General features: G+C 43.5%; 1 protein-coding gene across 2 annotated transcripts in view; it reads right to left on the bottom strand.

Annotated features, from left to right (window-relative positions):
• The window catches only part of LOC106599824 (arf-GAP with GTPase, ANK repeat and PH domain-containing protein 3), a 219,838-nt gene that overhangs the window by 86,997 nt on the left and 105,685 nt on the right, over window positions 1-27,156 (bottom strand). For both annotated transcript variants that reach the window (XM_014191164.3, XM_014191163.3), the window contains exons 2-9: window positions 22,753-22,811; window positions 20,515-20,602; window positions 16,502-16,587; window positions 10,163-10,304; window positions 8,986-9,120; window positions 7,606-7,733; window positions 7,122-7,277; window positions 1,513-1,599 (exon numbers count right to left, since the gene is read on the bottom strand). In XM_014191164.3, the coding sequence (XP_014046639.1) occupies window positions 1,513-1,599; window positions 7,122-7,277; window positions 7,606-7,733; window positions 8,986-9,120; window positions 10,163-10,304; window positions 16,502-16,587; window positions 20,515-20,602; window positions 22,753-22,811 (881 nt within the window). The remainder of the gene's footprint in view (window positions 1-1,512; window positions 1,600-7,121; window positions 7,278-7,605; window positions 7,734-8,985; window positions 9,121-10,162; window positions 10,305-16,501; window positions 16,588-20,514; window positions 20,603-22,752; window positions 22,812-27,156) is intronic.

The raw sequence follows: 27,156 nt of genomic DNA, 5'->3' as shown, positions 1-27,156 counted from the left end.
AAACGAGAGAAGCTGGCTTTCCAGCATCATCGAGTCGCAAGGGGGTTCAAGTGCCTGCCTGAGGCGGATTAGCAGTGGCCATAATTAATTGAACTAGAGTCTGACTGGGTTGCGGTTAAGCCACTGTTACCCTTCCTTTGACCCTAATTCGTGGGAAAAGGCCTGCTAATCCAGTAGTGCCTGCTGCGAATTTAGCCTTGATAGGCATGAGCTAGCTCATTAGATGCCTCGTGGCTAATGGCTAGCTGAAGTGAGTAGTGTGTATAAATACTAAAGCTGTGGGGCTAACGTTCGCCTCATGGGCCAATAGCCTAGCTAGTTTAGCACAATGCTAGAAGACAAGCGTGTTGCAGCGTAGTTCTTCGGTGAACATAGAGACTCGCTTGACCATCAAGCTGTAAAGCTGGGTCGGGCAGTTTAGTCAACACAAAATTAATCAACGTAGGTTGAGCTAAACGAGAGAGGAGAGCTAGCAATTCTACCGTCTGTACAGGTAGTAAGATCAAGTGGTGGTTAGCTAGGCCTTGCGGCCTCAGCTGGACAAGTCTCAGTAGCTAGCCACAACTGGAGACTTAGAGCAAGTAGAAAATAGCAAAAAGCTAATTCTACTCTTAGCAAAAACATTCCTTTTGGTCAGTACACAACATGAAGGACGAGAGTGGGGGCACTACGTTGAGCAGCGTTAACCTCGCGGTTCGCCTGAGAACAGTTAAGCAGGAAGACAGTGATCAAGTCGAGCTTAGGGAGCATAGTGATCTTTGCAAGGAAGAGAACGAGAGTAACTAGAGGGTGGGGCGATGGGCGCCTTATAAAGAGGGAGGGTCTCACCTCATTCGCCACTCGATCTGTCTGTCTCCGACAGACGTTGTGTGATTGGTTCTTCCATAGTGATCCACCTATTCAGCGAATCCCAGAGTGAGACATCAAAACTAGTATTTGAAAGAGAACCCAAAACACAACCAAAACAAACTGCAAATGCATCCAACAAGTTTGTAGAGTCACAAGCTTGATGTAGTCATTGTGTGCTGGGAATATGGGACCAAATACAAAACTTTTGGGCTACTTTAATACACTAGGTAAATTTGTCCAAATACTTATGACTTCTTCAAATCGGGGGAGTAGATTTAGAAATGAAAGCACTTTATATACAGTAAATCAGATCTGTATGAAAATACCCTCAAATAAAAAGGTGACATTCTATATTGTTGTCTCATATGAAACATTTAATCTTTAATCCAAAACACTGGAGTATATAGCCAAATAAAAACATTTGCATCACTGTCCAAATACATACAGAGGGGAGTGTATGCACTAAAGGGTAGAAATGTGCTACTTACACAGTGAATGTGCTATACTTACCTGAATACCATTGGTGATCAGAATGTGGCACCCTAATCAATAAAGTGCACTACTTTTGACCAGGGCCCTGAGCAAAAGTAGTGCACTATATAGGGAATAGAGTGTGATTTCAGACACAATCTATGACTAGCGTAGGAGTAGAGAGACACTCACCTGTTTGATGGGTATGGCCCTTCCACTGCCTATGCTATCTGTTTTACTGTCAGTGGTCTTTGCCTGTTCACTGTTGGCTTTCCGTGACTGCAAGGAAACAAGAGAGTCAGTCGGTCACTGGAAAAAACATGGAGGGGGGGGGGGGGGAGATGGGGAGATGGGAGTTGAGTAAGGTGCATGTATCAAGATGAGCATGTGGGTCAGAGGTAAGAATGTTTGGAGGTTGGGGTGTGTGGGATGTGTGTGTGTGTGGTGTGTGTGTGTGGAGAGCGGTTGGGAGGCGAATTCAACGTCGCAAAACAAAATTCTCAACAACAACAAAAGCTTTGAAAATAAACAAACAAGCAGACCAGCGTAACATACAGCGGTAACATTGACATGCGTGCAGTAATAAAAAAAGACCAGACCAGAACAGACCAGACCAGACACTGAAGAAACATCCCAACACATAATAGGTAGTAAACCAAAAGACGACCACACATTGAGTCATGACTCAGTCCTGTAAACCCATGGGAGATCCATCCCTCTGTTAGGCCCACAGTGGACCCTTCCAGATCATAGAGGAACACCCCTCTCTTAGGTCCACATTGGGCCTTTCTAGGTCAGTCCAAATCAAGTTAAGGCCCAGCTGGGCCGTTTTGCATAGATACATTGACAAGTCAAGTTGAAACGCAATAAAAAGGAGAAAAGGCAGGTTGGGGGGGAAAAGGTTATTATGAAGAAAGTTATCATATAGGAGTTTCATATAGCGTTTCCTTTCAAATTCCTCTGAAATTCCTATTGGAACACCAGGAGGGAAAATACATTTCAAGGCATTCACAGTGTTAGGGTTAGAAGTACAGCTGCAGTTGAACATGGTCATTACAAACAACAGTGGAACACATCAGTGAACAGGTGCAGCAGCACATTTCACCAACATCTGCTGCAAACACATTACATTTCATATGACAGACTGTGGAGGGAAAAACAGTCGAGCAGTGAAAATAAAGTATTACCCCATTTTCTGACAAACACAGTACTTGTACACAGAATATCCCCAAAGCACGGACTAACAGGTGAAATACAGGAAATGTCACTCATAACCAACAGACAAGACTGTTATGGTCTCACTCAGAACAGGATGAAGGGATGCCCAATCAATCACCAATGGAGAGAGGTAGAGTCTGAGTTCAAGTAAACCAACTCTGGTTTATCATTTTCAACATTTTATTTTTTTATTCTGATTATTTTTGTTTCTATACAGACACCATACAAATCAAGGTCACAGGTTTCACTCCCAAATAAGATCAACAGAATGAGCCAAACATTGCAGTTCCCACAAAATATAGGATGGACAATAAAGGCATTATTTTTATATATATTTCATATATGTATATAATATACTTTCTATAGAGTACCATTGTAAATAAAATACAATACAAGATATACAGAAGTCTTATATTTGTCAATCCGTAAATTATATAAAAGCGATTATGGAATAAGTTCATAATCTTCATACCAAACCCAAATTGAAATATATAAAAAATAAAATTAAAAAAAGTAAATAAATAGCAATAATAAAGGATGGAGAAATGGATAATTCCAAATCATAGTCAAATTAAATAAATAGACACTACATTCATACAAGTCGGTGCAATCCATTTCCCATTAGTTATTCATTATTTTGTATGATACCACTTGTGCCTGACGCCCTACTCTAATTTTTATGAAGGCCTTCATAAAACTACCCAACTTCACCTAACATACCCTTATTTAAGTTTGCCACATATTCAAGTCCATTCAAGACTTTCCCTGAAAAGAAAGAGAAATGAAAGAAAAAACGATGAAAAGAAAGGGGGGTGGGGGGAGGGGGGGGGAGTAAACCACAATGTACTTGGCACCTCTAGTCCTTGAGTCCTTGTTTTATGGCAAAAGGCAGTGTGATGTCATGTAATGGGGCCGTGTCCTTTGAGTGGTTGAATTATAATTCCAAGCGTGACTTGACTGTACTGTACACAGACTGTTTGTAAGGATGTGAAGCAAGGTGGGCTTGAAGGACGTGGGGGGAGGGATGGGGGGCATTTCCAGCGGAGAAGAGTTCCTACAGTCTGTCACAATCCAGAGGGTGAATTTGACTGTTTTTACTTTGAGCATGAACTGACTCCCAGATCTACTCAGCAACTACCAATGTTACATGTTGCTTTTTTTTGTCACAAAGTTCGATGGTTTCCATAGCGCACCTCCCGACCGAACATTTACGCAAAGGGGGCACTAGGGCAAAGCAGCAAAAACGCTCTAGTCCCCAGTCATTTCTCCTCCCGATTGGGTATGACAGGTCAGAGGGACAACTCATTGGGGTGAAATGTGCTTTTTTGATAGCACAACGCTCTTAATGCGGAAGGAGTTGGGAAGCCCTTTTTGTCGAAGAAAGGTTGGAAAATTAGCACGGATCTGGAAATATCAACAACAACAAAAAAACATTCCAGGAGATTATTTTTTTGTTTCCTTTAGAGTGGACATCCAGTACAAAAGGAACTAAAATGGCTGACAATTATACATGGGAGTTGATGGATATGAAATTTAGATGTGGCCAAAACAAATGTTAAAAAAATATGCAAGAAGGTATTTGTCATGACGGTGCTTTTGAACATAGCGAAAGAAGAAAAATGCCTCAAAACACCCCAGAAAATATATGAGATATGCCAAAACCTATTGATATGGTTACTAAACCATGGAAGCACTAGGAACATTTTTTTTGTGTACTCAGCTGACACCTAGTGGCCATTACTAATCATGACAGAAGTGGGCTGAGGGTGATGATAATGGCGGGTGAGACTGACTGACTGGTGATGAAGGTGGTGAAAAGACACGGTGGATAAGCCAACGTCTTTATGAGTAAAGCTTTTAGGACCTTTGAGAAATAAAAGCTCCAAAAGAGGCAGATTCACCAGTCAATTTGCAATGCACTATATAAAGAACAATATTTAAAAAGAATCAAAGTAGCCTCAGCTAATTCTAATATTCCAATGGTACCCAGTGCCCACTAAATCTATAGTCAGTAACCTAAATAAATTAGATTCATATTTTAATTATAGTTCAACATGAGTTGTTGGCAATAGCCTACACTTAAAAAAAATGGAGTTTTTGAGATTAGTCTACTTAAAAGCACTTCAGACACCCAAATCTGACTAGAGAGCATGACATGTAATTAGATCGTGCACTGGGATACAGAGTAGTTTATGTGGTCACTGTTAGTACTCTGATTTTTTCCCTCAGCCACCTTCGACTACGCATGTAGAACAGTAATACATTGTGCTTTAGAATGTATCATACAGCCAATACACGGTCTTATCTAAACTAAAATATATCAAACAGAAAGAATATTGGGAAAATGTTCCTGGCATATTCTAACTAGCAATACTGTGAGTAAAACACCTTGTGGATTCATGAATATGACCGCAAAGTTAGCCACAGTGTTGTTTCTAATTAGTTGAGTGTGTTATTGAAAGGTCTTTCTATCTGGTTGACAAGCCCACAAAACCCCTGAAGAAAAGGAAAGCGAACCCAAAAGGGTTGGGAGAGAAATAGACACTACTGTGTTGTATTTTCTATCAAAATAACCCGCGACGTTAAGGCTTCTTCTCTATCCTGACTACAACTCTCCGACTGAATCAAAAACGGTTAGGGATCACAACTACCCAGTACTCTGATTAGAAGAGGCGGCATTGCAAGTGTTATAATACTGACTTGCTAACTATTTGTGGCCAGAGAGAGAGAGATGTTCAAGACTACGGTGATGTGTGCGGCACGTTAATAATTCTGTTTCCTCAAGAGGCATTCCAAATTGAGATTGATGAAAAAGCAAAGTGAGAAAGAACGAATAGTCTTATCGTGGATGCAGCTTGGTAAACAAAACTTTAATTTTTCTCTTGTATTGTAAAAAAATGGCAAAAATCCTTCCTCTCCTGTGCTCTTGAAGTGTCATTTGGAATATGGAGAGTAGTCGACCCCCCCCACCCCACCACCCTCTGTTTCTCCTCCCTCCACCCATCTTCTGCCCCCCCCCCCCCACCCTGTCCCGGCTCGCCGGCTCCTCAGAAGGTCATGAGCTGAAACTCCCGCTCAGCCTGCCAGTCGGGCACCCACACGGGATAGGTGGCATGCTTGGGCATCTCCATGATGCGGACAGGCAGAGGCTCATGTCTCTGGTGAACAGGGTTAGTCACTACCTAGCAGGGGGAGGGAGAAGACAAGGGGAGCTACTAACTGACAGACAATCTGCACTGCTCTGCTGCCCAGAGCCCCGCGATGGCTACCACAGTAGCTGGGGTAGGGGGAGATGGGAGAGGTTAGAGGAAGTGAGGGGTCTGGGGGTTGGGAGAGATGAGAGAGTTGAGAGGAAGTGAGGGGGCTGGGGTTATGGGGTAGAAGGGAGAGGTAGAGGAAGTGAGGGGGCTGGGGTTATGGGGTAGAAGGGAGAGGTAGAGGAAGTGAGGGGGCTGGGGTTATGGGGTAGAAGGGAGAGGTAGAGGAAGTGAGGGGGCTGGGGTTAGGGGTAGAAGGGAGAGGTATGAAAAAGGGAACCTGGGAAAGGGATGGTGGTAGGTTGGAGCAGGAGAGGCTGGGGTAGAGGTAAGAGAAAGGGAGGCTAAGGATAGAGGGGAAGAGGTGGAGCTGGGGTAGCTGAGGAAAGTACAGCGGTTAGTGAAAGGCTCTCATAGGTAGGGAAGGTTAGAGCTGCGTCACGGGATTGAATAAGGGCAATTCAGGTAGAAGCTAGAGTAAGGACAGAGGTTTAACTAAGGCTATCAGAAGTATGGGTAATTGGAAGAGGGTTGAGCGGGGCAAGCTGTGGTAAGTACACTGGTTAGTGGCCAGAGGACAAAGGTAAGAGCTGGGATATCTGGGGTAAGGGCAAAGGTTAGAAAAGGGATATCTAGAGTAAGGTAGGGGCGGAGGGAGAAGCGAGGGAGAGCATGCATTATCTGACTCTGTAGTGACGAAAGGGTTATAGTCTGTCCCCGACTTTTAGTTTAGTGTGGTTGGGTAGGGTAGGGGGGAAGTTGCATTGCTGGCTTTGCTGGGGTGTAGCCTTGCCTCACCCCTTCTCTCCCCCAATAGGGAGTCACTGCAAAGAAAGGATCTAGTAAAAAATAAGAGGGGTAGGGAGGGAGGCCAAAGATTGAGACAGAGGGGCCAGGAGGAGGGGATAAGTGAAAGATGAGTAACTCATGAGCATTTACTTTCAATTGGAAAGGAAAGGGAAACGTTACCAACATAACAAACGTTTTAAAAAGCTGAGATATTTTTCCACAGTGCTTATAGCTTTGATATTTGCTTTAAAATAACAAAACAAAAAAATAAATGAAGCATTTTTTTCATAGTATGGGTTCAAAATATAACCCAGGTGGCAACCAGCAACTGTTATCCTTATAATTCTTTCTCTCCTTTGCCCATTTTTGTTGCTTGTATAAGGAGTAAACCAGGAAGGCTTTCTGTGCCTGTATCTGATACAGCCAGGAAGTGGGCGGCTTTGTCTTTGTCTCCCTCTGGTGGACAGTGTGTGTGCGGTACTGCGCCCTCTAGTAGTGCGAGTGGGTGTTGCTCTGCATCAGCTGCCGCATACTTACTGTGAAGATGTTGGAGCGGCGCTTGGACTGCTTCCGGATGGGTGTGGGCGTGTTGGAGGCGGCGATGGTCTCGATGCGCATCTCCCTCTGGCTGATGCTGGGAGTGGAGGGCACCGAGGAGGAGTAGTCGCTGAACGCACCCCCGCCGTTCGCCGCCTGGAAGAGGAGAGACGGAGACGAAGAGAGAGAGAGAGAGAGAGGGAGAGAACAAACTAGTCAGTTAAAGAAGGTAGGATCTGGGAAAACTGAATCATAATATATAGTTCATGAAGGCTACTGTACGCTCTGTATTTTCAGTAGTTTACAGCCTATGTCTTCCTGCATGCGCCAATGGCACAGAAGAATCTCATTGTTTTTCCCGACTACGTAACCTGACAAGTAATATCCTAAAACTAGGGCCCTGAATTTTTTCTGGTCAGGTCACGTGGTCAGGAAAAACTCCTGGCCCTAGTTAGAAATATTCTGGTAGGGGGTGTGGCCTCACCTGGTTAATATGCACAGAGGGAAGGGATGCGTTGGGGACTGATGAGTGGCTAGGCGAGTTGGGAAGGGATTTGCACGGACCAATAGACAGCTGCTGCTTTTTCCTCAGAGCCACCACCTTCTGGGCGACTGGTGGGAGAGAAAGAGAAACAGACAAACAACAGAGGGTTAGGAATCAAACACAACATCAACAACAAGTCCACTGATATTAACCACGTCATAGCAATTCTCTTTTCAATCAGGTAATACATTACATATGGGGAAATGAACCTTATACAGTTCTCCAGAGATACAAAACATCTCCATTTCCAAGGGAAAATACTCCTGCCATATGATGTTCAGAGAAATGAGCCGGTCTTAAGCCCAGGGAGATGTGGTGTGATGTTAACCAAATGAGACTGTCAGGTTTAGTACAGAGGGACCTGATTGGCCATGCAGACAGAGTTGGCAGCCGCCCGTCACTTCGCTGTAGACTCCAGCAGGAGCGGGATCTGTGATTCTGCATGACGTGAATGAGGGCCGAGGGAGAGAGAAGAGTTTAAGTCTGTCTGACAGCTGGGGAACATATTGGTATTGATAGCTAAAGTAGCATGGAAAATGGGGAACGGAGGAGCCGCTCGATCTCCAGACACAAACACTTTCCGTTTTTTGTTTGTTTGTAATTCTTTCAAAGCAAGCAATTAATACAGCGGGGAGACCTGCAAGGCTCCGTGCGTCAACAAGCAACGAAAGTGAAAGCTGCGTTATGTATTCATGAAGTTTGGGAAAGAGAATGTTTGGGGACTGTTTAAAAGTTGTCGTTAAAAAGATGTACTGAACCCGGCAGGGTATTGTAGTGTGGCAATCAGGACAGGATGTTGTTCAAATTAAGGTTGTCATAAAGTTCAGAGATGTTTTCTCATTGAACACAGACGTTTCTCTCTCTTAAAGCAGACATGAGTTTCTTCTTGGCTATTGGCACTGTGTTGAAAATAGTCATATCTTTCTGCCCATTATACATTTCTTACCAATAGCCTTTCCATTGACATCACATTGCCATTTATAACATGAAAGGCTCAAGCATCTGCTAGGGAAGGTTGGATACTGGACAGCAGTAGAAACACTATGGGCGGACATTGGCCTATACAATGATACACTGTAGACCATTACATTGTGATCCTGATCGCAAGGATCCACAGGGGTCCACATTCTACTCAGAGAGGTTGGGTTAAATGCGGAAGACCCATTTCAGTTGAATACATTCAGTTGGACAACTAACTAGGTAGCCTCCTTTCCCTTTCTAGTCCCAGCCCAGCACTGACACTTCACATTCAGCTTATCAAAGGGAGATTCATTAGTTAATAGGCTAGCTACATTATGTCCCCAATGCCCCAGCCCTTACCATCTTGGAAGACTCTCTCCACATTGAGGCCGTAGGTGGAGCAGGTCTCGTAGTACGTGGAACGCTTCAGGTCGTTGGACAGCTTCCTGGCCCGTGAGTCATCGATCACTCTGGGGTTGGCAGCACTGATGGCATCTGGGGAAGGACAAAAAAGACCAACGAGAATATAATATTGTTCTGAGAACATGTAATTTGGGGGATTATGTACAGTGCATTCAGAAAGTATTCAGACCCCTTGACTTTTTTCACAGCCTTATTCTAAAATGTATTAAATCGTTTTTTCCCCCTCAATCTACACACAATATTTCATAATGACAAGGTAAAAATGTCGTTAGAAATTTTTGCAAATGTATTAAAAATAAAAAAAGTATTCAGACCCTTTACTCAGTGCTTTGTTGAAGCACCTTTGGCAGTAATTACAGCCTCAAGTCTTCTTGGGTCTGACGCTACAAGCTTGGCACACCTGTATTTGGGGAGTTTCTCCATTCTTCTCTGAATATCCTCTCAAGCTCTGTCAGGTTGGATGGGGAGCGTCGCGGTACAGCTATTTTCAGGTCTCCCCAGAGATGTTCGATCAGGTTCAAGTCCGGGCCACTTAAGGACATTTAGAGACTTGTCCCGAAGCCACTCCTGTGTTGTCTTGGCTGTGTGCTTAGGGTCCTTGTCCTGTTGGAAGGTGAACCTTTGCCCCAGTCTGAGGTCCTGAGTGCTCTGGGGCAGGTTTTCATCAAGGATCTCTCATTGGAAAGGGTCTGAATACTTACGTAAATAAGATTTCAGTTTTTTCTCAAAACCTGTTTTCGCTTTGTCATTATTCGGTATTGTGTGTAGATTGATGAGGAAAAATGTTAATTTAATCCATTTTAGAATAAGGCTGTAACGTAACAAAATGTGGAAAAAGTCAAGGGGTCTGAATACTTTCCGAACGCACTGGGTGTGAACATCCACACTAAAGTCTCAAGTCGATGCTAAAACTAAGGCCCAGAGTTCTTCCTGGTCAGGGCACAAAGTCAAAACTCCCAGCCTACTTACATCTTCATGTCTATTTATGTCAGGTGTACGGTAACAACTGGCTACCTCCAACCCACAAACTACCACTATGGGGTGAAGCTAACAATCCAAACAATATCCTTCCATTAAGGAACTCGCTAGTTAAATCAAAGTTCAATAGAAATACCTTGCGTCCCGACCAGGACCATGGGGACCTCTGCTGTGTTCCTGTAGCTGGACAGACGCAGGAAGTAGTTGTAGACCGTCTGGAAACTGATCTCATCCTCCAGACTGAAGACAAACACCACAGCGTCTACCCACGCAGCAAACTGCAGGGGACACACAGACAGAACACAGGCTTGATAGGATTCCAAAAAACACCAACATACTGAATGTGTGTGTTTGGGTGGGTGGGTGGTACTGTCTGGATCTGGGAGGACCTGAGTGTGTGGCCGAGAGGTGTCGGGTAACCGGATCGGCTTCACTTGTGTACAAGATGTTGTATTTATTCATTTTTGATGTCAAAGAGAGAACCGGCTTGTGAGAATAGAAGAGATAATGCCGTTTTTCCACACTGAAATAAATCTAGCCCTATTGAGCTGTTTACATAAAAATGAATTTCAATCAATTGATCATGGTGAACCAGAACCACCCGAAACATAATTATATTATGAATCCCCTGATTGTTTTTTTAAATTAAATAACCACAGCAATTTAATGTCAACTTAATGAACAAGTGATGCTTAATGAATAAAGTTCACCTTTGTAACAGATTTGAAATATGCATTACTCTTCTGACTCATTATTATTATTATTATTATTATTATTATTATTATTATTAGCATGCCAACAGTGGAGGCTGCTGAGCGGCTCATAATAATGGCAGGAATGCCGCAAATGGAATGGCATCAAACACTTGAAAGCCATGTGTTCGATTCATTTGACACCATTCCACCGATTCCGCTCCAGTCATTACCACAAGCCCGTTCTCCCCAATTAAGGTGCCACCAACCTCCTGTGCATGCAAAACAATTCCCTTTTTATATTTTTATGGGAGTGGCTTCAGTTCCATATCTGTGCAGGAGAGGGCAGTGTAGCAACAGCATTGTAATGACGGGGCCTGTGTTGCCAGTTACTAGTGGGAATATCAATGAAATCTCAAACAAAGCTATTACAACCCAGTGTCCCATGTTATCGGAAGATGGAACCTGTTTTCCCCTGCACCATTCCACAAACCTAATCTCCTAGTGCATCACCAGGGAGAGAAGAAAGGAAGAAGGGTTTCCCTTGGGCAGCAGAACAAGGTAATCATAATCACAACTGCTTCTGAGAAAGTGGTTAAGGAGGAGAGCGAGCCCAAGCACTAACAGTGTATCAACCTTCGCCTCCCCCTGCCTCCATTTAGTCATTCAGCAGCGTTCATATCTGTGGAATTAATCACACCTGGGTTTAAATACCACTTGAAAGAATGTATCTGTGCTTGATTGAGCTTACCTGTTGCAATGGAACCAATAGAATAGTCACAAAAGAACAAACCCTACCCACCTGGCACTTCAAGCAGGTAAACACCATAAAAACACTAAAAACTCCATAAAGCAAACACTAAACGTATTTTGGAAGATTTCAAAAAGTATTTGAACCCAGGTCTAGAATGGATGGGGAGATCAAGTTTTCGGTTTAGAGTCACAGCTTCAACTGAGCCTCCAGTAAGTGGGAACGTAATGAAGGCCTTTAATTATGCTGCGCTAATTACACCCAGCTAGGAACGGAGCTACAGTCATTTCCATTCCAATCTCTGGGACTGGGAGCAACATTAGCATAATGCTAGCATAACTCTGCCTGTGAGCTAACCTTGCTAAGCCAGGGAGAGGGCAGGTATCAATGACTGTTTCATCATCACAAATCCCCAATGGAGTGGTTGGAGTGCCAGGATGCTTTCACTCCAAGGCCTCTCCAGAGAGATTCCAAAATATAGGAAAATGAGGCCTCCAGAGAGAGAGACATGAAATGGCTCAGCCAAGAGCATCACCACACCATGTTTTCCCTAATTACTGAATGAGTACCTGGCATAGAGGCACATTCGCTAGTCCTATCAGACATAGTCATTTGTATCATATAAAGAACAAAAGCTAGAGTCTAGTAACCATATTTATTTTAGAAATGTTTAGCTTTGTATTTCTTTGGTTTGGTAATGCCAACCTAGCCTCGCGAGCCATCCGGATCTTGCAAGGTTAAAGCCAATTTATGCTTTATCTGAAAATGTGTTCGGAGGCTCCATATTGAGAGTGTGACGCAATTGCGGAACCTCCAGAGACATGCAGAGGCCAAATTGAGCTCCTTACCGCATCGTGCACCTACCAAATTTAGTAAAAATGCGGAGGGTTCCATATAGCGCCGCATTGACATAATTGGTTGACGGTAGGCAGTGGTGGTTCTAGCTTGTATGGCTCCCTGGGCGAACACCCCCCCTTCAGCGCCCCCCAGGCAAAACAAAAAAATGCACCATTCTGCACTAACTGTAATTGTTATTCAGACATTTGGAACAACACAAACAAATATTCATAACATTTAAAACTATATAAATATAATAATATATACAAAAATAAGACTCATAAATATCAAAAAGAAGTAACAAAGACAAATAGAAACACATTTGTGTTGATTTAGCGCTCGAGCATCAATACATTACCCATCCCCCAACACTGTCAACCAAGAGTCAAGACTAAACCAATTCACCTTGGTGGTGTGCAGACTGATTTTATATTATTATTAACGATTTTGCTCAAACCAGAAGAAAATTAAACAATATGTCTGTGAAACTATATATTCACAGTATTATGAATGAATTGTGGTTTATTTGGTAGCATTTCGTAATGTGACTGATTTTACTAATTGCATTAGTACTGTACAAAGTTAGAGGTGCGCTATTTGATAGATTCCCCCGCTCCCCCTACCTCGGGCTTCCAGTGAGGAGATCTGAGGTCAACCTACCCCCACCCCCTCCCCATCTCGTACTTCTGAGTGGGAGACCCTCCCAGGCAGTAGCCTGCCTAGCTCACAAACTAGAATCAGGGCGCCCACTCCGACAAGGTTAATTGACCCACAGTCCCACACGGTGACATGATATCATTGACGTGACGTGCAAATGAGCGATAGGAAACCGAATGAGCAAATGTCACCATTCCCCCCCAAAAATGCGTGCGGGCGCCCCGTGCCGCCCTCGGCAGGATGCCGCCCAAGACTGCTCCTACAGTCTTACTTCGGTAATGCAGTTTAACTGATGCCTGGCCCAGAAAGACAAAATCCATAGACTGCCACAACGAGAGAAATCCTAATAAGACACTTTAGTCATCACCTTTGTGCACAAAATATTCATTGAATTATTCAAATAATTGTAACTCACAGCCGAAGATATTAGCATTTTATTTTCATCCAATGTCTGCCATGTTTTTGGATGACGTGATGACGTCGTCGTTGCTCCCTGTGCGCACTGAGTGCTGGGGCGCATTGTGATGTTGGTCCGTGTAAACCGGATGCAACCTGGATATAGACAGTCCATGAAGGATATACAGTGGGGGGAAAAAGTATTTGATCCCCTGCTGATTTTGTACGTTTGCCCACTTACAAAGAAATGATCAGTCTATCATTTTAATGGTAGGTTTATTTGAACAGTGAGAGACAGAAAAAATCCAGAAAAACGCATGTCAAAAATGTTATAAAATGATTTGTATTTTAATGGAGGGAAAAAAGTATTTGACCCCTCTGCAAAACATGACTTAGTACTTGGTGGCAAAACCCTTGTTGGCAATCACAGAGGTCAGACGTTTCTTGTAATTGGCCACCGGGTTTGCACACATCTTAGGAGGGATTTTGTCCCACTCCTCTTTGCAGATCTTCTCCAAGTCATTAAGGTTTCGAGGCTGACGTTTGGCAACTCGAACCTTCAGCTCCCTCCACAGATTTTCTGTGGGATTAAGGTCTGGAGACTGGCTAGGCCACTCCAGGACCTTAATGTGCTTTTTCTTGAGCCACTCCTTTGTTGCCTTGGCCGTGTGTTTTGGGTCATTGTCATACTGGAATTCCCATCCACGACCCATTTTCAATGCCCTGGCTGAGGGAAGGAGGTTCTCACCCAAGATTTGACGGTACATGGCCCCATCCATCGTCCCTTTGATGCGGTGTTGTCCTGTCCCCTTAGCAGAAAAACATCCCCAAAGCATAATGTTTCCACCTCCATGTTTGACGGTGAAGATCGTGTTCTTGGGGTCATAGGCAGCATTCCTCCTCCTCCAAACACGGCGAGTTGAGTTGATGCCAAAGAGCTCCATTTTGGTCTCATCTGACCACAACACTCACCAGTTGTCCTCTGAGTCATTCAGATGTTCATTGGCAAACTTCAGACGGGCATGTATATGTATTCTTGAGCAGGGGGACCTTGCGGGGTCTGCAGGATTTCAGTCCTTCACGGCGTAGTGTGTTACCAATTGTTTTCTTGGTGACTATGGTCCCAGCTGCCTTGAGATCATTGACAAGATCCTCCCGTGTAGTTCTGGGATGATTCCTCTCCGTTCTCATGATCATTGCAACTCCACGAGGTGAGATCTTGCATGGAGCCCCAGGCCGAGGGATATTGACAGTTCTTTTGTGTTTCTTCCATTTGCGAATAATCACACCAAATGTTGTCACCTTCTCACCAAGCTGCTTGGCGATGGTCAGGTAGCCCATTCCAGCCTTGTGTAGGTCTACAATCTTGTCCCTGACATCCTTGGAGAGCTCTTTGGTCTTGGCCATGGTGGAGAGTTGGGGATCTGATTGATTGATTGCTTCTGTGGACAGGTGTCTTTTTTATAGGTAACAAGCTGCGGTTAGGAGCACTCCCTTTAAGAGTGTGCTCCTAATCTCAGCTCGTTACCTGTATAAAAGACACCTGGGAGCCAGAAATCTTTCTGATTGAGAGGGGGTCAAATACTTATTTCCCTCATTAAAATACAAATCAATTTATAATATTTATGACATGCGTTTTTCTGGATATTTTTGTTGTTATTCTGTCTCTCACTGTTCAAATAAACCTACCATTAAAATTATAGACCGATCCTTTCTTTGTCAGTGGGCAAACGTACAATATCAGCAGGGGATCAAATACTTTTTCCCCCCACGGTAGACAGTCCATGAATTGGCGTATACGAACGCGAGTAGATTACCTTGAAAACAACAGTCGGACATCTTGGACGCAGTCTCCAGGACTTTATACCTCAGTGGTTCTGCTCACCAGTGCTGTGAACGGGCTCCTCCTCCTAGTAGGTGAGTTTCCACCTTTAAATGCCCAGGTGGCTCGCCTCTCATTAGGTTAATCTCGTTTAAGGGGTGGGGTGTTTCCAAAGTTGATTGTAAATGCTCATGTTTGAGCATATTTTGTCTTTGTTTTCAATAATGTGTAAAGTATTGACCACTATTCTGAAAATGTGTGTTAGGCTACATTCTCAAACGACACTACCTTTTTAAAGGGTCGGTGCTATTCGGGATCCATGGGATGTCCCAACTCTGAAGTTATCCAATTGAAGTTGAAATTTTAAATGATTAAGGTAAGGCTTCACATTAGGTAAGGGTTATGGTTGGGGTAGGAGTTAAGGTTAGGGATGTCCCAAGGATCCCAGGTAGCACTAACTCTTTTAAAAGGTGTGACTGGTTTATGCCAGATTACCGCTCTCCTCATCCATCGGAGCTATTGGGCGTGTTCCTCTGCCCAGGCGTTGCTGACGCATGCCAGATCTTACAAATGCCTGGATAGATATTTTAAGTATCAGCTAACCACATCATATGTTGTAGCAATCTGGTTCCCGGTGGCACAGTCAATGATGCAACCATTGGTCGATGCATGCAACGTTTGAGCAAGGGAACGCGACCGTTGTGTTAGTGAGTTAACATGTTGTTACAGAGCCCTGACAATTTATACACAAATGTGTGCGTTTTATGGGCATTTTTTCTCTGTGTTTACGGTGCATTTGCCTTTGCACTCCTGTTGAGTTATTGCAGTATTGGCCAATTAAGTTCAGTGTTTATCAACCAAGTATTTTTGCCAATTCCTTGTCATTATCTGTATATTTTGTGTATAAACACTCCCACTGGATCTAGTCTTCCCTCCATCACCTGCACTGTAAATACCACCTATTTTCTTCCTTGAATGAATGACTCTGGCTCAACGCTTGATGCTCCACACCAACTAGGCTGCTGGGTCCTCTATCTTAACAAGAGTGTGTGTCTGTTCTGTCTTGTCTTTCCACTATAAAATGGCTTTTAGCTAGGTTTAATTGTTGGTAAGTTCTCAGGGCACGATGACTTGGTAAAAAGCAGTATGAAGCACTGCTGAGAATGGGAGCGCTGTGCGGCATTGAAACGAACCCCCCCAACAGAGAAGTGTTTATTAGTTCCTGTCTGGTTGTTGTGGAGGAGATCTTGCTGACGTTAAGTGGCATTAATTGGCTGCGCTGAGGCATGCAGGATCAGAACGCAAGCTGAGCGTACGTACCTGCAGCTCCGGGGGGCCTCCCTCGTCTCTGATCAGCAGCAGGTAGCTCTGTCCATCAACCACCATCTCCTTCTTGAATCGACCACCTGAGGAAGAGGAGAGAAATGTCAGGGTGACTTATTTGGCGGTGCACTGCCTAGAATCATGCTTCGTCAGTATTAATACAACCAATGTGAACTGATCTACTTCACCCTGCCTATTGAAGGGGTTGGCAAAATGAAGGTAGAGGGCTAAACTCAGGCCCAAAGTGGTGTAAAGCACTTGCTACTCTACTCATTGTCACTGAAAACGGGTTTGGTTTCGCTACAGCTAAATCACCAAAATGCAATATTAATTCCAATATACTTCACCAACACAAACCAGTAGACCTAAGCATGAGTCAGACTTAGAACTTCCCATTTATGACTTTCCATTCTGATAAGGGTTTGATGATGGTCCATCCTGCATGTGATTGTGAATATGCTGCGGTTTGATTTGGCCCCGCTGTCTCAATAAAAAATTAAAAATCAGAAGCTGGGGAAAGAAAACTGGTCTCTAAAGTCAATTACAATGAAGGGAAACTGACATTTAGCAAGTTTAAACGCACACAGCTGCTGAGAGAACCTGCTCCACTACACCATCACAGAGCACCGCCACAAGCCTTAGACCCAGCCCCCCCCCCAAATTCATTACACAACCACCAGCTAGCCTAGCCTCGAGATTCGTCATCCATCACTGACGCAGAACTCCATAAAATATAGGATAGCGTGCTAGTCTATTAGCCAGCACAGCAGGCAGTAAGGAAGTGATAAGGCACATACACTAGAATGGACGTAGCCTGGAGTCTGCGATGGAGAGAGGGAAGGTGGGGATGGAAGATAATAGGAGAAGAAAAGAGAGAAATCTAAAGTTGGTGTAGTTCATGGCCACAAGATAGTGGAGACTAGAGAAGCTCTACAGTAGAAGGGTAGCTACTATAGTCAGCCTTGACTTTTTACCCCTCATCTCTTTGAACGCATGCTCGTATTCCTTGCCTCTGGCAAGGCTGGCTGCAGATAAAATACAGACCGATGGGAATACCTCGCACTAAATTGGATTTTGCATAACATTGGAATAGTTCGAGATCCTGCAGAGACTTCAAATATTAAAGTGAGAAAGTTGGGGAGCTAGGCAAAATAAAACCTTGCTTTTTCAAAAGCAGAAAATCTGCTTCAAGCCATCTCAAACAATATTGAATAATGTACGACTGCCATGAAAGGAGTAAGAGTGGGCATATTAACGTATATCAAAAAAACTACAGACACAAAATAAATATCTACCGCTGCGGCAACACCCGATATTTAACAATCAGCCGTGTTATCTGAACTCCCTGACACTTTGATGTGCAGATCCCACCTCTGCAAAAGAGCGAGCGAGGACACAGCGACTGGCTCCGCCTGCAGTCTTCAAGGGATAGGTAGGCAGTGTTCTAGCTAGCGCCAACATGCAATACAGATCCACTTGAGACACACTTGCTACCCATTAATTCCACTTTAGCCCAAATGGGGAAGGGGGATTCTCCCAGACATCAGTTGAGTTGTGTAAGAGCCAAAGAGAGAGACTCAAGGAAGCCAAGCCAGCTTTCCTCCACTGAAGTAACAGAGCTTGGAGCGCTGATCGGATTGATGAGTCGCCATATGCCAGGAAATTCCCATTTAGAGGAAATGTCAGAAAAGTGATACACATAGTAATACCCAGTATAGTCATATCTTATGAGAAAATGACTGTATCTGGACCAAAAGGTCAGACTTCAGAGGACATTTGAAATTATTCTTGAGGATATAAATGCGAATAGCCCTTGAAAACTGTACAATGAGAGTGTTATACCAAATAGCATCTTCTGTTGCCATGGTATGAAATGGATGTGCATTTAAATAAAGACCTACATTTAGATTACATAACATCAACATCCTGGCTGTGTCTGTGACTGTTCACCGGCAAGCATAGACAAAAACATATCCTGAGGTCGGAGGAGAAACCATCTGTACTGTGAAACGTCTGTTGAATCTCAGTGCCAAACGAATTAAGCAAAACTACAGTAATTGTACAGCAATAATGAGAGACACTCAATCTGTATTAGGGAGGCAAGCAATTTAAAGTATAATGATTTTGACTGGACGTGGCTAATGAATAGAGTGTTTATAGCTTTTCTATCAAGCTGTTGTCCAACACACACACACACACACACACACACACACACGTCACACACACAGTCACACACACACACACACAGTCACACACACAGAGTCACACACACACAGTCACACACACACAGTCACACACACACAGTCACACACACAGGTTCTGAGATGGTAGCTGAAATGGTGGGCTTGGTGAGCAGGCAGTAGGCAATAGGCATATCCAACTCTAGAATGGAATGTGGATGCTCAGAGACCTTGACACGGAGCCACAATTCAAACAGAGCCATTTTCGCTGTCGCCATGGCAACACCTCCCTCCCCGTCCCGATACTGCCTTTTTTCAGATATCACAGCAACTAGCAACATAGTAGAATGAAACACCGTAAAGTAGAACTGCTGGGTTAATGAATGGTACGGACAGAACAGACAACATTAGTACCACTACCAACTCTTCCTAGAAGCGAGGTAGCCTCCTTTAAATCTACAGTTTCTATCTGGGCTAAGCAACGTGCTAGAAATGAGACTAAAAGGAGACCCTTTGCCACCTGTTACAGATGGGAGATGGAGCGGTATGTTGTATCACAGCAACAATGCAGTGATCTGTATAAAATGTTTCCAGAATTACCAAAACCAGCACTCAGGTTTTTTCATTCCAGCATTTTTGTCATTGACTTCTCAAGGCCTAATTAGACATTGAGGATTGTTTCTTTCCCTCGGTGAAGCAGCATCTTAATGCCAGGAACTCATTATGCGCTTCATGTCTCATCATCCTCAGTATACAGTAGTTACATAAAAACAGACACTACAAACCATCCAAACCCCCTCCAAGATTGTCACTTGACCCTGGCTTTGCCAACATCTTCACGGGTTCGGACAGCCTTCGCTTCTGATTTCCGCCTGATAATCAAAATGGAGAATTCTTCAGTTTTGATTCTGTGAAGTCATAGCGGAAGGTTCGGGAATGGGCTCCAATTGTAGAAATAAATACAACCTTCTCACTGAGCTACGACCTCTCGTTCAGAGCCTCACAGCTCCCTAAACAGAAACTTGTTTATGTTCATGGCAGCAACTATAATCCCCTTTCTCTCTGAAATGAAGGGTTATAGTAGGATTTAGTGCTTTAAGCCCAGGTCTTAGTTTTACCTTGATGTGTTTGGGAATTATCATTCTAACGCAGCACCCCTCTCTCTTTCATAGACAATGCTTTGCTCTAGCCGTCATTCATTTATGCTAACGGATAAAAAAAGCCAATTATCTCAGAGTCATCTCTCTCCACACATCCTTGGGTTTGAGATAAATCGGACACTGCGTCGACTGATACAAAATACCAACAGAAAACACACCAACACACCTGGCATACCGTTAATGATAAGCAAAGATTTCTCTTTTCTCTCCATACACCATGTGGAAAACACTCAAACTAACTGCTAATTATGAATTGAGTTTCTATTTCTTACTGCAAGCATCAACCCTGTCTTTGTATTTTGTCAGTATCTATCCCCAGCTAGAATAACATCAGCCAAAATGCAGACTGGCTTGCCAATTGATCATTCCAGGTGGTATTTCAACAGGTTTTGGACAGACAATAATCTGGTAAAACCTTAAATAACTTTATGAATTATTATAAAGATCTCAAATGACATTTACATGTATGATGCAGCAGGGCCAGCAGATGGACCAGATTAGCAAGATATCATCACAGCTATAAGAAGAAACAGACAGCTCTGTCTCAAGTGACGTGTTCATGTGTTGACTGACAAGACCGTCTAGTAAAGTTGACAACCTTTTAGTTTTTTTTGAACGTGTGATGGTGCTCTCCTCCCTCGGGATTTCAGCAGCAGGCTCTGTCTCTTACCTTCAGGGGATTCCTCCTGCACGTACGTGCCTGTCAGGTACCGGTGGACAAGGGCCGATTTCCCGCTCGACAGATTACCCACAATACCCTGCAGAAACAACAAAAACACATGACACCACACTCACACCTAGTTCATTCCAGGAGATGTATGTTGTATGGATGGTTACACCTGCAATCATAGCCATAGCCTCTACAGCTTGACCTATATACAGTACAGATGATGATTGGTGAAACAGCAAGACAGCAAAATACTACTACTATTAAAAGTCTAGTAACAGGACTAGTAAAATGTTCAGTTGGTGGTGGCAATATGTTGTAGAGACGGTTACACTACTAACCAATGCCAAAGGCCTCAGCCTATGGACTTTCACATGAACAGATGGTGTTTATAGGGTAAAGGTAAGACACCAAGGGAACAGTACTGTATATGTTCAGCTAATGTTTTCCCTACTCCCCCTGGTGGGTGTCTAGGCCAAGGCCCCAGCCCTGACTGCTGTTTGCCCCCAGGGGAAACCTGACGGAGGGTGGGCTGGGGCTGGGCCGCTCCCAGGCTGGGGTGGCTGATGATGCCAGGGTGTCTGGGGGAGAACAAAGGCTCCTCCAACATGCCCTCATCCCCCCCACACTCTTCCTTCATCCCCCTCTTCTTTAGATCATTAGTGGGTGGTAAAGTCAGGATTGGTTTAATTACAGCGGACTGTGTGTGTGTGTGGTGGGGGGGGGATTAAGCTACCTATCCTCTCCCTCATAATACTTATGTTCTTCGTAAGGAGGAAGTTGGCTTTGGAGAGGACATGAAGTAGTAGTCTATCAAGAACAGAAAAATAGGCCGAGTGGCGCAGCGGTCTAAGGCACTGCATCTCAGTGTTAGAGGCATCACTACAGACCCTGGTTCGATCCCGGGCTGTATCACAACCGTCTGTGATCGGGAGCCCCATAGGGCGGCACACAATTGGGTTAGGGGAGGGTTTGGCAGGGGTAGGCCGTCATTGTAAAATAAGAATGTGTTCTTAACTGACTTACCTAGTTAAATAAAGGTTAAATAAATAAATACAAATAACAAGCTAGGAGCTACTCATAACCAAAACTAACTACAAAAGGAGCAGGGTTTGTGTGAGAACTGTAAAGCTTTGTAACCTGCTGGGTTGTAAGCCCATCATTAATAAGGCTGCTTTATGAGCATAGTTCAGGCAGATGAAAGCAGAGCGGGCACTGTTTGTAAATTCCAGTAAATACTTTTTTTTAAGGATCAGTCTGTGGGTTCATTATCAAAGTCCAGGTTTGAATACGATGTTTTTAATGCAAATTTTGGGGAAGCCCCTACTACACAGTATCAGCTCATGTCCCCCATGAGCGCAATAGCCTACATGTTGAAACGATAACATCTGTCCATGCTTTTGGGAAACATAACTCATATGAATGAACTACTTCTGTCCAATACTGCCATATGGAACTGTGGAAGCAACTGAAGTTCTGTCCCTTCTCTGACAGCAGTCCTTGTCTTTTTCCTGCTGAGTTCAGCATCAGTTCACTTAACCTCTGAAGTGTGTGGCGCTAATGAACACCTTCTACTATATAAAAGACAATGAGCTCGATCAAATTCTCCCTGTTTAGAAAGCATGTTCTTCATAAAAGTTCCCCCATCTGATTTGTGTCTGATTCCCATAGGATCTTTCTGATGTGATGCACGACCCTAACCAATTTATAGAAGACCAAATTACTATGAATACTACTACAGTATTTAACACCAGAACGGTGGAATGAGGCTTTGTGATAATATCCCTATTTATTATGTGAGTGAAGCATCCCTTTCTTCAAGTGTGGACGTGAGCAGTGTGTGTGTGTGTGTGTGTGTGTGTGTGTGTTTGGCAGTGGTAAGAACTGTTGTGCCAGCGGCTGGATCAGACCCAGGAAGTGTCACTCGTCTAGCCCAAAACCGTCACTCATCTCTTAGTCTGCTGCAAACCACTCCACTCTCCGCGTCACCATGCCAACGCAAAAAAAAAACTGCATCATTAAAAATCACCCACAATCTCGTTTGGTGCCAGGGAATATTCCAGCCAATTTCTGTACTCTACTCTCTCATGCAGAATGAGAGGAAATGTGTTTGACATGCATAGAGCATGCACAGGCATTGACGTTTAAATCAATCCAATGCTAATGCTGAATTTATCTTCCTCTTGCGATACCAATGTCAGCCGATTAACACGGGCTGAAGTTATGATGAACACTACTCACCACTTTGAGCTCTGGCACTGATCGACTCAATGTCCATTCTTGGCTGTTGACGAAAGAGTCTGGAAGAGAAAAAGACGCAGAACAAACAGCATTTAGTTAAGGTTACTGAAGGGTAAAGGAGGGTGTTGATTCCCGATCACTGTTTCGTGTCATCACCGTTTATTTCTGTGTTCTGTTGAACCAGAGGGGAAAAAACATGCTCTGCTCCCCCTCCTTGACTCTTTGTCCAGACAATGTTTGATGTTTGTTTACATTGCACCGAACATGTACTGTCTGTGGCTTGAAGGGAAGTGGTGCAATCGTGGTTTAAAAAGAGACCTCTGGCGCACGCAGGAACGAGCAACCAAAAACGCACACAGCGAATTCAATTTAATAGCGAGAGAAAACCAGACTTGTTCCTACATGTTCCTCTATTAATGGCAACACATATGGACATTTGACTGGAAAAATCACCATTTAAAAACTAAGTCTAGAAACCCATTCAAGAGAACAATTACAAACTGGGCGAAAGTCAGTAGCATTTTTCAGGTCATAACCAAATACACAGAGAACTCTTCTCCCTCAGGACATTATAGTAAAAGACTCAGGATCTGTCACAACTGTTTGACAAAATACCCCCTTCCTGTTTCGGGTCGCAGACCCTCTATTCCAAGCTAGCGACCCCCATGGAGATACCATCAACAACAGAGAAAGGTGGTGCCGGTGCAGACACACTGTCTCCAGGCAACAAGGGGCAAAACCAGGTGGGACCCATTGTCTACACCAGGAAGACCTACAACACCAAACAAGGCAGCATCATTTAAGTGCACGTTTGGTGCAGCAACAATGTTTTCTCGTCTTGCTCAAAGCAAACAAAGAACATTGATCATCCAGAACAATCATCCAGAAAAATGTATTGAGGATAAACCAATGTTTCAATGACTGGAAAATATACAGTTGAGATTGAAATCATTTAAACAGCCTACAAATAGGGTTTTCAAACTATTTCATAATATCTGGAGATTAAAAAAAAAAAAAAAAAAAGGTTAATTATTTAAAAATGTGTCAACTTAAAAAAATATATATATTCGCAAATGTTGTAGCTTAGACTCATCCTAAGGTTTTTGTGTTGTGCCCAGCATCGGTTGAGACGCAACATTTGCATTTATTATGGATCCCCATTAGCTGCTGCCTTCTTCCTGGGGTCCAGAAACATTAAGGCAGTTATTTTAAAACAAAACAATATACATATATAGAGATATGTGTGTGCTCAAAAAAATAAAGGGAACACTTAAACAACACATCCTAGATCTGAATGAAAGAAATAATCTTATTAAATACTTTTTTCTTTACATAGTTGAATGTGCTAACAACAAAATCACACAAAAATAATCAATGGAAATCCAATTTATCAACCCATGGAGGTCTGGATTTGGAGTCACACTCAAAATTAAAGTGGAAAACCACACAACAGGCGGATCCAACTTTGATGTAATGTCCTATAAAACAAGTCAAAATGATGCTCAGTAGTGTGTGTGTGGCCTCCACGTGCCTGTATGACCTCCCTACAACGCCTGGGCATGCTTCTGATGAGGTGGCGGATGGTCTCCTGAGGGATCTCCTCCCAGACCTGGACTAAAGCATCCGCCAACTCCTGGACAGTCTGTGGTGCAACGTGGCGTTGGTGGATGGAGCGAGACATGATGTCCCAGATGTGCTCAATTGGATTCAGGTCTGGGGAACGGGCGAGTCAGTCCATAGCATCAATGCCTTCCTCTTGCAGGAACTGCTGACACACTCCAGCCACATGAGGTCTAGCATTGTCTTGCATTAGGAGGAACCCAGGGCCAACCGCACCAGCATATGGTCTCACAAGGGGTCTGAGGATCTCATCTCGGTACCTAATGGCAGTCAGGCTACCTCTGGCGAGCACATGGAGGGCTGTGTGGCCCCCCAAAGAAATGCCACCCCACACCATGACTGACCCACCGCCAAACCGGTCATGCTGGAGGATGTTGCAGGCAGCAGAACGTTCTCCACGGCGTCTCCAGACTCTGTCACGTCTGTCACGTGCTCAGTGTGAACCTGCTTTCATCTGTGAAGAGCACAGGGCGCCAGTGGCAAATTTGCCAATCTTGGTGTTCTCTGGCAAATGCCAAATGTCCTGCACGGTGTTGGGCTGTAAGCACAACCCCCACCTGTGGACGTCGGGCCCTCATATCACCCTCATGGAGTTTCTGACCGTTTGAGCAGACACATGCCCATTTGTGGCCTGCTGGAGGTCATTTTGCAGGGCTCTGGCAGTGCTTCTCCTGCTCCTCCTTGCACAAAGGCAGAGGTAGCGGTCCTGCTGCTGGGTTGTTGCCCTCCTACGGCCTCCTCCACGTCTCCTGATGGCGCCTCCAGGCGCTACCGGGCCTGTCTCCTGGTAGCGCCTCCATGCTCTGGACACTACGCTGACAGACACAGCAAACCTTCTTGCCACAGCTCGCATTGATGTGCCATCCTGGATGAGCTGCACTACCTGAGCCACTTGTGTGGGTTGTAGACTCCGTCTCATGCTACCACTAGAGTGAAAGCAAACCAGCATTCAAAACTGACCAAAACATCAGCCAGAAAGCACAGGAACTGAGAAGTGGTCTGTGGTCCCCACCTGCAGAACCACTCCTTAATTGGGGGTGTCTTGCTAATTGCCTATAATTTCCACCTGTTGTCTATTCCATTTGCACAATAGCATGTGAAATTTATTGTCAATTAGTGTTGCTTCCTAAGTGGACAGTTTGATTTCACAGAAGTGTGATTGACTTGGAGTTACATTGTGTTGTTTAAGTGTTCCCTTTATTTTTTTGAGCAGTATTCTTTACAAGATTAAGTTGAAGTTTAGAGTTAAGTGAATAATTTGTATCAAATACAGTGCTTTTAGTTTTTTAAATATTTAGGACTAACTTATTCCTTTCCACCCATTCAGCTCTTTGTTAAGTGTTGCAGTCATTTCAGTCGCTGTAGTAGCTGACGTGTATAGTGTTGAGTCGTCCGTATACATAGCTTTACTCAAAGCCAGTGGTATGTCGTTAGTAAAGATTGAAAAAAGTAAGGGGCCTAAACAGCTGGACTGGAGAATTGTTGGATAGGCTTCCATTAAAGAACACCCTCTGTGTTCTGTTAGCCAGGTAACTCTTTATCTACAATATAGCAGGGGTGTAAAGCCATAACATTTATGCATTTCCAGCAGCAGATTATGATTGATAATGTCAGAATCATCAATCTTATTTATCATCAATCTCAGTCAATCATTAGTCATTTGTGTAAGTGCTGTGCTTGTTGAATGTCCTTCCCTATAAGCGTGCTGAAAGTCTGTTGTCAATTTGTTTACTGTAAAATAACATTGTATCTGGCCAAAAACTATTTTTTCCAAAAGTTTACTAAGGGTTTGTAACAGGCTGTTTGGTCAGCTATTTGAGTCAGTAAATGGGGCGTTAATATTCTTAAGTATCGGAATTACTTTTGCTTCCCTCCAGGCTTGAGAGCACACACTTTCTAGTAGGCTTAAATTGAAGATATGGCAAATAGGAGTGCTCTTGAATACAGGGTGGTTGTCATGTTTTTGCTGACAAATGTACTAAAATGGGAATAAAATAGACATTTCAACTTTCAAATGGTACCACAAAGATGGTTGGAGGTCCACACATCAGAGAATGTAGACTTGAATGGGAATATCTGTTGTTTTAAATTATACTGTCAATCCTCCATAGGAAACCTATTGAAATCATAGAAATATAGATAATAGAATAGACATGACCATTTATGTTGACATTCAACGGTGGGTGGACCGGCAGTCATCTTTGTGGTAGTAATTAGAAGTTAAATTTCAATTAAATTTCAAGGTGTACTAACTCAATTTCAGTGGTCTGAAGCGATATATAATTAATAGAACAGACTTTTCTATGATTGAAATGACACCCACCCTGTATTCGAGAGCATATTGTGTCACAACCGATGGAGGGCACAACACAAAAACCTCAGATGATGTGAAATACGGTCTAAGCTACAACATAATTATTATGTGAATTTTCAGTCAAAAAGTGATTTAATTCAAATGGATCAACCCTTGAAAATAATTTCCTATTTACCCTTGAAAATAGGCATCTAAGAAGTGCACTTTGCCATAAACAAAATGTTTCATTATTTGAAAGCGGTTGTCCAATCCATAAGTAGTCGTGTAAATCGAGAATAAGGGCCTCTTACATGATAATTAAAACATTTGCAGGATGTAGGATCAATTGTTGAAGAACATTGATTTTGTGTTCCTCCAAGGCTAATCGAAGCCATTCCAAAACACCATTAGACTTCACTTGAGCCCCTTTTTCCAATTAAGAAAGTAAATCGTTTTTTTGTTCACTAGATTCTTCCTTGACAAATGTAGTT

The sequence above is a fragment of the Salmo salar genome, chromosome 03 (assembly GCF_965601325.2).
Source record: "Salmo salar chromosome 03, fSalSal1, whole genome shotgun sequence".
In the NCBI taxonomy this organism is placed as follows: domain Eukaryota; kingdom Metazoa; phylum Chordata; class Actinopteri; order Salmoniformes; family Salmonidae; genus Salmo; species Salmo salar.
The sequence above is the reverse complement of the archived record's forward strand: the minus strand, read 5'-3'. Positions and strand labels throughout refer to the sequence as shown.